The sequence below is a fragment of the Micropterus dolomieu genome, linkage group LG21 (assembly GCF_021292245.1).
Source record: "Micropterus dolomieu isolate WLL.071019.BEF.003 ecotype Adirondacks linkage group LG21, ASM2129224v1, whole genome shotgun sequence".
NCBI lineage: Eukaryota > Metazoa > Chordata > Actinopteri > Centrarchiformes > Centrarchidae > Micropterus > Micropterus dolomieu.
Window position 1 is genome coordinate 13493721 of NC_060170.1, and position 13738 is coordinate 13507458.

The following is a 13738-nucleotide window of genomic DNA, read 5'->3' on the forward strand; positions in this document are numbered from 1 at the left end:
GCCATGGTAAAAGGCTGAAACTGACTTGATAATTAGGTTACATAATACTGGTAACTCCTGAGCAATCTATACAGCGCATACTGCAGATTCTCAACGCCCAGTTTTTCTGATCAGATAAAATTAAATCTTCAAAAATCTTTCAAAATTTTATTCAAAAGAAAAAGGGTTCTGAAATTGATCAGATCCCCTAATCCAATCCTAGTTTTGATCTGGATCAAATCTTCAGTTTGTGTTAAACTTTAATCAAAATCTGGATTATCTTGATCCCAACAGAAGGGTGGATTCAGGGTGGACTTTAGGAACAAAGAGTCAAAGCTTTAAAAAATGTTCCAAATAAGACAACATTATCTAGGAGCCTACAGAGGTAAAGTAGACATTACATATCTACCCACTACCTCAAGTACAGTAAAGCCAAAAAAATCCAAATGCCCCAAACAGCGGTTTAACAAAAATAAGTTTAATTTCAACTGTCACTTAATACTGTACATTACAAAGGCACAATCAGAGGTGAACCATTCTAGTGTAGTTTATAACAACTGCATCCCTTATTGCAGGTCCAGTCAGTCCCTCATTTGGAGCTCGCCTCTTAAAAGCTGCTGTCTGACCTCTGATCTTTATTTTAACTATTGGACAACACATGCTCAAAATATCCAAAGGAAATGGAAGGAGATGTTTGCGTCTTATTGTGCGTTTTCTGTCTCTTCAAATAAAAGTGACCCCATGGTGGCTGTTCCACCTATTGGTCTTTATATCATTAACAGCCAACATTGTGATATGTAGTCCTATTTAGAGCACTGGAAATCCGGATTTGGCAATCCTGAAAAGTCTGTATCAGGATGATCAAATCCAATATAGTTTTAAAAAAAAACCACAACCCAAAAAAACCCCAGCACAAACGTTAAATGGATTACGTGATTCTGGATAGCAAAACATGGGATTTCCAAATCCAGCTCATTCTGAACCAGATTAAACTTTTTGAACAACTGGGCCCAGACGTCACTACACATATCCTCATCCTGGTAAGTGGTAACAGATTCATGTGGTGGTGAGCAGCTGGGAGTTTGAGCAGAGCTGTTTAGGATCTGCCTTTAGCTTTGGGAAAGTTAAAAGGCGGATAAGAAACAAAGATGATGGGACAAGTCAGACATGAGTCATGCATTTAAAACCCATGAACAGTGATTTAATTATTATTTTAGCAATTTCACAGCTACAAGAAGTGGTGACATGAAAAAGAATGTGCAGAAGTAACTTGAAGACATTAATTCTACTTTGGTAGAATGTTAAAATTTCTTGATGACACCTGCTGTAAAATGTGATTTTTAAGTAAGAAAAGGTGCAAATAACTTATTACAGTACAAAAAAGGGTTTCAAGTTATATTTCAAAAGATAAGTCATAGTTTAAAGTAGTTAAGTTACCAAACCTCTTTTCCTTTTAAGACTTCATCTTTAGTCTCTATTGCACTGGAAGAACTGATTTGATTAGACAAGATGAACAGCCTATTTAAGTAAATAAAAAAGCAGCTTCAACATGACTGACAACCAAATACGCCCTTTCAGAACCAGACGTACCTCTAACATACCAGTAACATAGAAAGCCAACACTCAAGTTACCACACAGAAGTTGGGTTTACAGTCCTCATAATATATACACGGGACTCCAACAGCTTCAAAGAAACCAACAAAATATTTCTGTTTTCTAAAATACATTGATATTCCTGAATGATTCTATAACAAGTATTACAGGATATATTAAATTACATCATCTTCGCCATCGAACTCCATGGTTGAGCCAGGAACAAACAGGCTGGGTGCTAAGAGGCACAGAGAAAGTAGGGAAGTCCGACACTATTGAGAAGGACTAAAACATTGTTACTAGAACCACTAAAGATCCGTCTGCAACATGAGAACATGCTGAACACAGCTATGGTCTGTGTGTGAGCTGCATTCTTTTCGGGTTCAGACAGTTTGTGTTCTCAGAGGCCCTGGTCCTCCGGGGCAATAAAGAAAGTTTGCATTCTGCAGACTGTCAGACGCTTGCAACTGCAACCTAAATTGTTCTGATCATTAAAGTTTACTGAATAAAAAAAAAATAAATAAAAAATAAAAAAAGAATTGTATGTTGTAAACTGGACAGGATCCTATTTCCGTTGGTTGTCAGAAAGACACTCCATTTGAAAAGCAGAATAACAGTTTAAAAAACAAACAAAACACTGTAAACAGAGCTTAACAGCCAATGAATCATGCAAGAGGCATTTTTTAAAATACATAAAAAATGTCTTCGCAAACAACGAAAATGTCTTAGTCCAAAATGTAAAATATATCACTGTTTTTGTTAAAACCATTTCTATTAGTTGTCAATTAAAACATTTAAAATACTGGTGTCCTAACACCTTCTGACAAAGTTGTCACCTTCTTTCACTCCCAGGCAAAAAAAAACCAACTAAAAACTGTGCTGCTCCCATTTATCAGCCTCTCCAAGTCCCATGGCATGAGATCAAACACTCAACAAGCCCAACAATAAATCTTTTTGGCAACTCATGCTCATTCTGATAAAAATCCTTGTGCAACAGATTCATACTCGACTTTTCCTGATTCCCAGTGCTCCCGGATGGTCACCCGATTACCTTCAGCCTGCACATCTTCTCTCCTCTGAACAAGACGGTCGACCTGGATGACAAACACTGCTGATGAAATGAGGCAGAGGCCTGAGAGGTAGAAGGCAGAGCTGTAGTCATTTGTGTTGTCCACCAGCCAGCCTGCACGAGAAACGCAAAACAAGAAACAGAGGATCACAGCGTGCCAGGGATGAAGTCTAAAAAGGAACAAGACGCATCTATTCCTTCAGGTGTGTGTAGTGAGAAGTTTGTGCCATGTCAGTGTTACTTGAACGTGTACGAACATACTACATCCTATGTTCCTTCTTAAATGTGTTCAATTGTTTATAACGGTTTTGCATCCATTTGGTCATAAACCAAAATACTGGACAGAAATGTAGTGAACATTTGACTGGATGATGATGCTAGATGTTAACGGATCACCGAAGCACTTAAAATTCATCTTTATGAATGTTTACCATTTAATGACAGCCCATCCAACAGTTGCTGGGACATTTCGCTCAAAACCACAAAAATGTCAACCACAGTGGCGCTAGACAAAAAGTCAGGGAATCAAAGTCACTAAGCTTCATCCTCTGGTGACCACGAATATCTGTACAAAATTCTGGACCAAGTGGTGGACTGACAGATCATAGTTTCACACAGCTCGCATTGCAAACTACATGCAGGTGACAAAACTAAAACTGTTTTGTCCCCTCAGCAGTTTGATTAAGTGGTGGTTTCAGTTAACAGCAGCACTGTGTTTTGTTCATCTACGTCTGGCTCCGACAGTGTCAAGTGACATTCGGCACATAATTTATGTCTGCTAATGCAAACGCACCTGGAGCTAAAGACACCTCAACTATGCACACTGGCAAGTCTGTCTTGCTTGTCAAAATTGCCAATGTTCAGGTGTAGTTCAGTGGCCACCGAGGAGCTGCTTTCATCTCTCCGCACAAACTAAAATGTGTCTGTTGCAATGAGTATTGAAAAGTGTACAAGAAAGTTTTGAAATTTGACATTAAGTACCAAATCAGATGTTCGCTAATCTAAAAATAGGAACACATTTGTAAACATTAGACTATATGCGGATAGGGATATTATAGGGTTAATTATAGGAAATGGTGTTAACATTTGATTTCAATAAATCGTTAAAGTAGAGTCGGATGAACCTAAATGTGAGATGTGTGTTCCGAAAAACTTATGTCCATGTGGAGAATCCACCCCTCCCGTTATTAAAAGAAAAGCCTGATTAATATTTACTTGGGTTTAAAATAGAGGTGTTCTTTTATTTAAATTATTATTTTCAGAAAGATTTCTTTCTTGGAATTTAAAAAAGGACATTTTTCTTAATACAAAACAAAATAAAGCCTAACCCAGGGTTTTATTTAGGCGAAAGCTTTTTTTACTCCCCCCCACCACTTTGATCTAAACACAGACTGCTCACCTGCAGCAGGTGGACCGATGAAGCCACCGATGCTCCTGAAAAGCATGAAGAGCCCCAGTCCGTTATCGAATCCCTCCAGGGTTACAATGTCCACGATGGAGGTGATGTGAATGGCCACCACGCAGCCGAACAGGAAGCCGTAGAGCGAGGCACAGACCAGGATGGCCCAGTAGTTGTGGCTGGTGGGCAGCAGCAGGAGCACTACCCCCAACAGAGTGACCACCATGGTGAGCAGCTGCAGATTCCTTACCAGCCTCATGTTGGCTATCCACCCACAGATCAGCCTCCCCACTAGGTCTGCTAAAGCCAGGACAGAGAGGATCAAGGCCGGCCAGTACTTATCCACCCCCAAACTGCTGACTAAGGGCACTAGAAAGAGAGGGGGGATGAAAAACCCTGCTGCCGCAAAGATGGCAAACAGGATGTAGAGGAAAAGTTCAGGTTTTCTCAGCAGGGAGCACTGGAAGATGAACTTCCTCTTTGGTACCAGCACAGTGGCATCGCCTTCTAGACCACCTTTGGTTTCCTGTATCGGGCTCTGGGCTGTCTCCAGGGGTCTCATGAGAGCGCCGCAGACACACAGGTTGAGCTGAAGGCCTCCGATGATGAGCAAGGTGCCCTGCCAGGTGTACGTCTCAATCAGCCACAGGAAGAAGGGGCTGAACATGACGGCGAAGATGCACTCCCCTGAGCTGGCGATGGCGTAGGCGATGGGACGCCACCGTACAAAGTAGTGGCTCACCATGCTGTTGGCAGGGATCCACGACAAGGAGATGCCCAATCCTGGAAACAGAAGATGGAAACCTTTAACCTCCTACCATTTCTTTTGGAAGATTGGTGTCACCTTCAAACCACCCACCTAGCCACATATTCTGACATATGGGTATATTAAAAAAAAGGAAAAAATAGCCTAACCTGATGATCATTTTCTCAATTAATTGCTTAATTTCATCAAATAGCTTGATAACAGCTGAAAATTTACAAGATCATATATAGCCTCACATTTGAGACACTAGAACCGGCGAATTTTAAGCTTTTCACTTAACCAATTATCAATATATTTGCAGGTGAATTTTCTGATTTATTAGATTTATAAGATTAACTGACCATTTCAGCTCTTAAATGCATGATAAGAGTGGCATCAGAACATACATGTGGTCCCATATTTATGAAATGATGAAGTGTTTCTCAAATATATTTAATGAAACTCTTGAAAGTCTTCATATTCTTTATTAAACCTCAGGAAGAAGTTATTTAGTCATGAAACTGACCGAGTGCAATAAATGTGGCTCCCAAGAAGCACATTTGTATGGCTACGTGTTCTCACATTCCTGCACCCTACAATTTGCAAAATGCTGTTCATACTATTATAAGTGGCATATAAGGTTAAGGTTAAGAAATACCTTGTTCTACTGTGTGACGGCCAAGAATGGAAAGTTTCTGCGGGGTGGCTGGTGAAACCTACATGATTTCCTTGGCATCACTGCCTTTAAGCTCACTGTCCTGAACATCATCTACCCAAACCACACAGCCCGGTTGCTTTTTGCTCCTTTAGACCTTAAAGGCTTTAAATAATGGAAAGGGATATTGTATCAGAAGTCAGCAAAGACACTGACCAGGGTTTATCCTTTAACATCAACATCAACATCACTGATCATGGGATTTACCAGTCTAACAAAACTAACCGAACACAAAAGGTTTACATAAAAGTCAGTCCCATTAAATAGCTCATGACCCATTGAAGTTATCTTGAAACACCCTGCAGGTTTCCCGACCTAAAGGTTGGGAACCACTGCGGTTGAGGGTTAAAACACCAAGTGGACCAACAAGTGTCTCATTAGGTGGGAGATTTAATGTGGCATTCCTGAGACTGAAACTGTGGAAACAGTGAGTGAAAAAAGCAGCCATGCCTCCTGGGCTTTTAGAGTATGCCCTGAGTGAACAACCTTGCAGGATGCCCATGGTGAGGTAGAGCCAGGGCAGACTGAGGTCCAGAGATGCCAGCAACATCCCAGAGGCAGCCAGCAGGCCTCCGACTATGATGACCACTCTCTGAGAAAACTGTAAGGTGAGCACACTGGCCACTGGAGCTGAGGAGAAAATTAACACACTATAAAAACATCTTGGCTCAAATATCAACTAATAACCTCAAGCTGAAATCTCTTTACCTCCAAGGTGAAACATGGCAATCGTAGTGGAGGTGACCCACGAGGTGGTGCTGGTCGGGACTCCAAAGTGACTCTGGATGTCCAGGAAGAAGAGGCCGAAGTTCTTTAGGACGGCAGCAGTCAGGCCCATGACGAAAAAGGCTGACATGACCACCACCCAGCCATACCCCCCGTCAGGAGGTCCGGCAATCCTGGACTTCATCTTCACAGTCTACTCCGCAGGCTGCTCTCCTGCTTGTGCTGAATGGTTGACTTTCAATAAACTGATAAACCTCAAGAGCAGGAAGAGCTCATGAAAATGAGCATGCAAAATGTACACAGGCACATGAACTGGCAGCTGTAAGAAACCGTGTGAAAAACATCAGTCCTCTGTTTTCTATTTTAGTATATGTTGAGTTGTCCATTTTTAAACAAAAAAAAGAGCAGTGGTTAAAGGGGAATCATTTTATTTTATCAATACTTCGATCAGAAAGTGACAATGACAATGCATGACTGTTTTCGTCATGGGTTCCATACACTTTGTTATAAAGCATTTAAAAAAGGTAAATATCCCATCTTATTCCGAAGAGTGTTTTGTCCACAATTTGCCTTTGGTTTCAGATTACCGTACCACATGATCATGTTTAAAGATAAGATGCTTTCCACTGGCCTCGCTACAAAATTGAGCTTGCGTCGCAATTGGAAGATTTCTTAAAAATTAAAGAGTAAACAAAACATTTTAGGTAATTTATTGGTGGCAGATTTGTACTGCATTACGGATGTTATTTCTCTGTACAGAGCTTTCAGACGTACAACGGGGTCTCCTAATTACACAGCTGACAGAAACGTAGGATATCGTCCTAGATAACTCAAAGTTATAAACAAAAAGGTTATATCAATGTCAAGGTTACGCTCTGCTCTTCTCCCGGCGTCCTTAACATATTTTGCACACTTTACTTACTCCTTTAGCACTGCGGGGAAGTCGCATCTGCGCCGTCGAGCTCAGTGCGCTCTTATTCTAAAATTTAAGGTCATATAAGGAAAACAAACAGGCGACAGATAGGATGAATACTGGCGTTGTTATTCCGCCATTTTCTCCTCATTTATCAATCACGCGCCACCGCACATAACCATTAAGGCTCGTGTACACGGCTGCAAGCCATTACCTTCATTACTGAAACTGCCGTCCATGTTTCATGGAGCCTCGCTCTGATGAAGCTGCAGCAGCCAATCCGCTGCGTGCGCAACATCCGGATTTCAAATTAAAGTGTCGAACTTTATGTCATTACTGCATTGATTTTGATTTACAAGACTCGTTCATGTGCATAAATTCTAGTGTATTTGGTTAAATAAAGCTTCTCAAGGGAAAATGAGTGAGTTATAAATTCTGTAGAAAATTAAAGGCAAGTTCTGACTTTTTTTCTAAGCACATTTAAAGCTGGCTTGTGTTGTGACAGCTTCAATCTGCAAAGCTGTGGAAGACCATTTCCACCAGGAAAAAAATAATAACACAATAATATAATTATAAAGTAATATAACACAAAATGATAGTAAGTGATAATTTATTCAATTTAATTCAAGACCTTTATTATTACTAACATTAAGTTAAATCAAAACACATAACTTAATGTTCCTTAGATATGACTAAGAAAGTCATTATTTTGACTTAGAAAATGAAAACTAGAACATAACTATAATAATTTTGTCTTATGTGCACACATTTGCAGTTTGGACCATATACCATACACAGTGTAAATTTCTACCCAGAAAAGATCATCATCTGTAGTTTGTGAAGTTCCCTTTAATCCAGTTTGCTCTAGCATTAAAGCTTTCATGAGGGAAAAGGCACACTCCTCATTAGCATTATTGGTATCTGAAATATACATACACATTACACTCCCCTTCTTGTGTCACAGATACATGTATTCTCTTTTACACCCTACGTTTCTAGTCTTAAACAGCACAATGAAACAGTCCATTATGCTTCAGATTTGAATGTTGAGAAACTTTAAGAAAATGTGTTTCCAATTATGTATAGTGTGTTCTCCGTTTTTCCTGTTGTTTCCCTTTACATTTTCATTTCAAAACAGTATTTTGTTTTTTTAAAAGTCTTGGTGTCCTAGTTCACAATATCGAGGAGCTTCAAAGCAATAGACCACAAGAATTTGCTTAACGGATATGCTGTTGAATTAAAATGTTATTTAATTTTCACACCACCTCTCACAATGAAAACACAATAGCGAATTTTTAAATCACCTTTGTATGTACTTCATTTACACTGACTTCTTGCTGGTAGTTCAAATATAGTATATACTATATTTTCATTATTATAAAATTATAAAATTTTTCTGGACATATGTACACAAATATACTGTAGATATATATACACACACACACACACACACACACACACACACACACACACACAGAAAACACTAAGCTCCGAGTCCATTTCTCTTCAGGTGAGGGGAAAATGGGATGGAGGGAGCTAGTCCTGCTAGCTGTTTGTATGGACACAACACACTCTCTCTCTCTCACAAGCACACACACAACTTGTTTGACACAAGCATCTCTAGCTTTGGGCCTGGCAATAGTTTACTCACAGTCTCCCATAAATGCTTTTTTCAAAACTTTATCCAGGATGTTTGATCAAACAGGTGTGCTCTCTTTCAGCGACATGCATCCTTCAACAGTTCCTTGCATCTAAGCCTCCACTTCCATTCTGCTGCTAATCACTAAGCCGCTCCACCACAGAAATAAGGGTTGACTGCCTTGCTTAAAGGCACCTTGGCAGTAGTTTTTGAGCTGGTCCTAGTTTCGAACCATCACTTTTCTAGTCACAATCGGCTTTGCCACACAGTGGCACTGAGCAGGAGGAGGACCTCGGTCTGGCCTTTGTCCCTTTCCCACAAAACAGGGCAACAATGATAAGAGCGACTCAGTTGAAGAGGAGCAGGGCACTTTGGGTGATTCTTCCGTTTAAAACTCTTTGCTGTCCCTGAACAGGTCGATGCGCAGAGCGAGCTCCTTGAAAGAAGGACGCAAGCCGGGGTCGTTGTCCCAGCACTCCTCCATGATCTCGTGTATCTGAGAGAAAAGAGCAGGAAGAACGATGATTATTTGTGGTTGAATTCCTGATAAAAGCAAAGAATAAATTACAGGTTAGTCACTCCTGATGCATTTTTTTCCTTTAGTCTGATGGTCGTGTATGAAGGAATGACATGGAATAAAGGTTCACTGGACAGGAGTCACTCCGCGGATATTGGGGTTACATGGTGCCTAAAACATTCACCCACCAGGGGCGCTCCAATGACAGGTAGCAATTTCAAATGGCCTCCTCATTTATTTGAATACGGAGCTGCGAGGCAGGGTTATCCAGTGCAAAGGGCTCGGTCCCAAAAACAATGAACAAAGCCCAAACCAAATGCACGGACGTCCGGCAAAAAAGGTGAACTTGGTTTTCGAAAGCAAATCTGCAGCTCCCGTCGCTGGTTAGGCTAATAAATTTAAATTAAAACAACTAAACAAACACATGAATACAGAACAGATAAAACAGATTATGTGCATGTGCATATGCACGTGTCCATATACTGTATGCATTGACATACATGTGCAGGAGTGTGTTTGTATGAGCACAAGTGTATATGTGCACAGTAAGCAAGTGTGCATGTGCGTGACAAGTTGTGATCTGAACAGAAAGAAAACAGCAGTACATGTTCCTACCTCGGTGGGACACCCCAGAGGTTGAGGCAGCCTGCTGCCTGATTTGAGGAGCTCAATGAGGTGATAGACGATCAGCTGTCCCTGCTTGTCGTTTCCCATCATGGACATAAAAACCTGAGGTGGTGACAGCCGAGACAAAGACAGATTTGAAAATGTATTTGATTCATGGAAAACAGCCAGAATCCTTACAGATAATATAAATGGCTCCAAATTCAAACAGGTAAAAGTACAGCACTTGGTGTGCAAACAACTTTAGCAATACATTTGTTATGATTGAGACAAACACAAAGCCAAAAATGTGGCGCAACCTGAGCAGAGAAATGTTGTTAAAAAAAAATCTACAGAGAAAGGCTCTCATTTTCCCACGTGTAGCGTGGAAATTTACATTTAAGGTTTCAGCAAAATGTAATTATGTGAGTTATTATTCTATAACAAATGTATTTTTCATCCATAAAGTTTTAACTGAGCTCTGCCTCTACATCAGTAACAACTTTATGTCAATTGACTGTCTGGAGCGTTGCTAGTGTTTGGAAGGAAGAGGAGTGTGATGCAACTCAGTGTTTTTCCACCGGTGTTTTTGAGAGCGTGTCAGACTAACTGCTTGGCGAGCGTTATATGACGTGAAGGGATGTGAGGTCACAGGGATGAAAGGGAAACAGCTTGACTACAAACGAGCTGTTTTCAGACAGTTTACAGTAGGGCTGCAGCTAACGATGATTTTAGTACTCGAAGCTTCTATAGATTATTTCAACGATTCATTGATGTGTCGTTCAGACTACACAACTTGCCGTCTTGTGACGGGAGTCTTGAAGTCGTTGTGGCATTCGCACTACGTGACTGATCGGTGACAGGGGGTCACACACTACAGGAGCTGATAGCGGCTGTGTCACCCTACGCTGGTCTCCAAACCACTACACACAAAACAGCTGTTTGTTATTATAAAGATAGCAATTATAAAGACAAAGACTCTGGGTGAAAGGATGGATTAGTACACGCAGGTAGCAGGGATTGTCTGAGCTACAGAGAGAGCTGGAGGTGAGTAAAAAGGTGCAGCTCCCCGACACCCAGTTACCTCGTGTGTGTGGTTACAACTCACGGCCCAAAAAGGAGAACAACAAACGCTCGTGTGTACATTTTCATCTGAGGATTGCAGCTTACTTTGGCTAGCCTAGAGTGATTTTCTTACTGTCTGTTAGTCCAGAAAGCAGTTAAAGTAAAGGGCGTGCGAGTGTCACTTACTGCAGGAGGGCTGCTGTTTTTGTCGCTGTGGGTGAAGAGCTCATAGAGCACCACTCCAAAGCTCCAGACATCGGACGCCACAGAGAACTTGCTCTCAGTCAACGACTCCGGGGCATACCTACAAAATAACACACTGTGTGACTGCCTGTTGCTGTCTGCTCTGCTTCCCTTAAGAAGGTAGTGAGCATCACAGTTTTGAAAAATTATTTCAAAATTATTTTAAATAAAACAATGCTACAAGAACTCCTCACTGGGATTAATATTCACAGATAATGTTTTAAGGCTGCATCACAAAAGGTATAACACAGCATTAAAAGAAGGGTGAAGACTTCTGCTACAGCGAGAACAAAAATATCAAAAACAAAAAAAACAAAACAAGTGTGGAGTCTCACCAGAATATGGGACTCTCTCCTGGCTCTTTCACCATGTAGTACTCTTTATCCTGAGGCAGAACTTTGGTGAGGCCGAAATCTCCGATCTTCACCCTCAGCTCAGTCTCCACAAGGATGTTTCGCGTTGCGAGGTCTCTGTGGATATACCGCTTGCTTGCTAGGTACTCCATACCCTGCGAACACACAGAAAACTTAACGTTTTGCATCTGCAGCTCCACAAACCAAGTGACAACACAGATAATAATAATCCTTATTTGTAGAGCACTTTTCAAAAATAAGTTACAAAGTGCTTTAAAAAGTGTAAAGAATAATACAAAAAAACAAGAGCATGAAAAATTAATATAAAATTAGTAAAATACAATAAAATAAAAGGGATAAAATAAAGTCAAATAGGATCGGGAAAGGCTCTCCTATAAAATTATGTTTTAAGAATGGACTTAAAAGAGTTCACTGACTCAGCTGACCTGATTTCCTCGGGCAGGCTGTTCCAGAGCCTCGGGGCCCTGACAGCAAACGCTCTGTCCCCTTTAGTTTTCAGTCGAGACTCTGGAACAGACAACAGACCTCTGCCCGAGGATCTCAAGGTACGTGCTGGTGCGTATGGGACTAAAAGGTCAGAAATATAACAAGGTGAGAGGCCTTGAAGAGCTTTAAAAGTAATCAATAGAATTTTAAAGTCAATTCTAAAACATACTGGGAGCCAGTGTAATGAAGCTAAAATAGGAGTAATGTGGTCATATTTCTTTGTTCTGGTTAAAAGCCTGGCAGCTGAGTTCTGGACAGTCTGGAGTCGATCAATAGATTTTTGGGTTAAACAGGTGAAAAGGCTGTTGCAATAATCCAGGCATCCAGAGATGAAGGCGTGTAAAATGGTCTCGGTGTCCTTAAAAGTTAACATAGATCGAATTTTTGCTATATTTCTAAATTGATAAAAACATGATTGAACAAGCTTTGTGGTGTGCTGCTCGAAATTTAAATTACTATCAAACCAAACACCAAGGTTCTTTGCCACAGGCTTAATGTGATTTACTAGGGAACCAGCAGATGGCAGTATTTGATTTGCCATCTGCTGAGACCCGATGACCAGGATTTCTGTTTTGTCTGAGTTCAGCTGGAGGAAATTATTTGACATCCATTTTTTAACTTCACAAAGGCAGCTGTTAAGTGAAATCAGCATTCCAGGGTCTGTGGATCTGACGGGCAAGTATATTTGTGTGTCATCAGCATAAATATGAAAAGAAATGCCATGTTTATGGATAATATGTCCAAGGGGAAGCAGATACAAGGAAAACAAAATGGGTCCTAAGACCGACCCCTGAGGCACACCATATTTAACTGGACAGTTAAGTTAGTTGTTTACAGACACGCAAAACTTCCTATTTGACAGGTAGGATGAAAACCATTCTAGGGCAGTACCAGAGATCCCCACCCAGTGCCTCAGTCTGTCTAACATGATGATGTGATCAATGGTGTCAAAAGCAGCGCTAAGGTCCAGGAGTACCAGGACTGAGCACATACCTTCATCAGCAGACATTAAAAGGTCATTGGTGACTTTAAGCAGGGCAGTCTCAGTGCTGTGGTACTTCCTAAAACCAGACTGAAACTTCTCAAATATTTTGTTATTTTCCAGTACAGTGAGCAGCTGTTTGGACACAATTCTTTGTAGAATCTTTGCAATAAAAGGCAGTTTTGAAATTGGTCTAAAATTATGTGGGAGGGAGGGATCTAAACCAGGTTTCTTTAAAAGTGGGTTCACGCAAGCCGTTTTAAAATAATCAGGGACACAACCAGTAGATAGGGAGCTGTTGAAAACAGAGATCAAATGGGGCCCAACAGAATCTATTACTTTTAGTAAAAATTTTGTAGGTATTATATCAAGTGGGCTGGAGGACACTCTCATTTGTGATACTGTTTTTAAAAGCTTAGACAAGTCGATGGGATAAAACTGGTTAAAACTCTGTTGTTGCTGGTGAGGAACCTCTGAGTAAGAGGCCACGGGGGTAATAGAGGCTCTGATTGACACCACCTTATTGGTAAAATAAGATAAAAACAATTCACAGTCATCATTACTTCCAGCTGAGGCACAAGGAGGGGTTGGGTTTACCAGCTGATCCACAGTCTTAAACAGAAACCTGGGATTGTGTTTATGTGTAGTAATGAGTTCAGAAAAATAGTGTGTTCTCGCATCCTTAACCA

General features: G+C 40.7%; 2 protein-coding genes across 3 annotated transcripts in view; both read right to left on the bottom strand.

The window, feature by feature from the left end:
* Window positions 1-1154: 1154 nt before the first annotated feature.
* On the bottom strand, window positions 1155-7368 carry zgc:114041 (uncharacterized protein LOC574425 homolog). 2 transcript variants are annotated; one of them, XM_046035858.1, is made up of 5 exons: window positions 7150-7368; window positions 6210-6481; window positions 5988-6131; window positions 4042-4824; window positions 1155-2756 (listed from the first exon to the last, which is right to left on the bottom strand). In XM_046035858.1, exons 2-5 carry the CDS (start codon window positions 6409-6411, stop codon window positions 2542-2544), a joined length of 1344 nt encoding a protein of 447 aa, XP_045891814.1. In that variant the 5' UTR covers window positions 6412-6481; window positions 7150-7368; the 3' UTR covers window positions 1155-2541. The 2 variants fall into 2 exon arrangements, with proteins under 2 accessions (XP_045891814.1, XP_045891813.1); XM_046035857.1 differs by having other exon boundaries at window positions 6210-6546; window positions 7150-7367.
* Window positions 7369-7969: 601 nt separating this feature from the next.
* Window positions 7970-13738, bottom strand: part of jak2b (Janus kinase 2b) — a 31108-nt gene continuing 25339 nt past the window's right edge. Inside the window, exons 21-24 of the mRNA XM_046034598.1 lie at window positions 11543-11715; window positions 11151-11268; window positions 9912-10025; window positions 7970-9275 (exon numbers count right to left, since the gene is read on the bottom strand). Of these exons, the coding sequence (XP_045890554.1) occupies window positions 9168-9275; window positions 9912-10025; window positions 11151-11268; window positions 11543-11715 (513 nt within the window). The 3' untranslated portion in view covers window positions 7970-9167. The remainder of the gene's footprint in view (window positions 9276-9911; window positions 10026-11150; window positions 11269-11542; window positions 11716-13738) is intronic.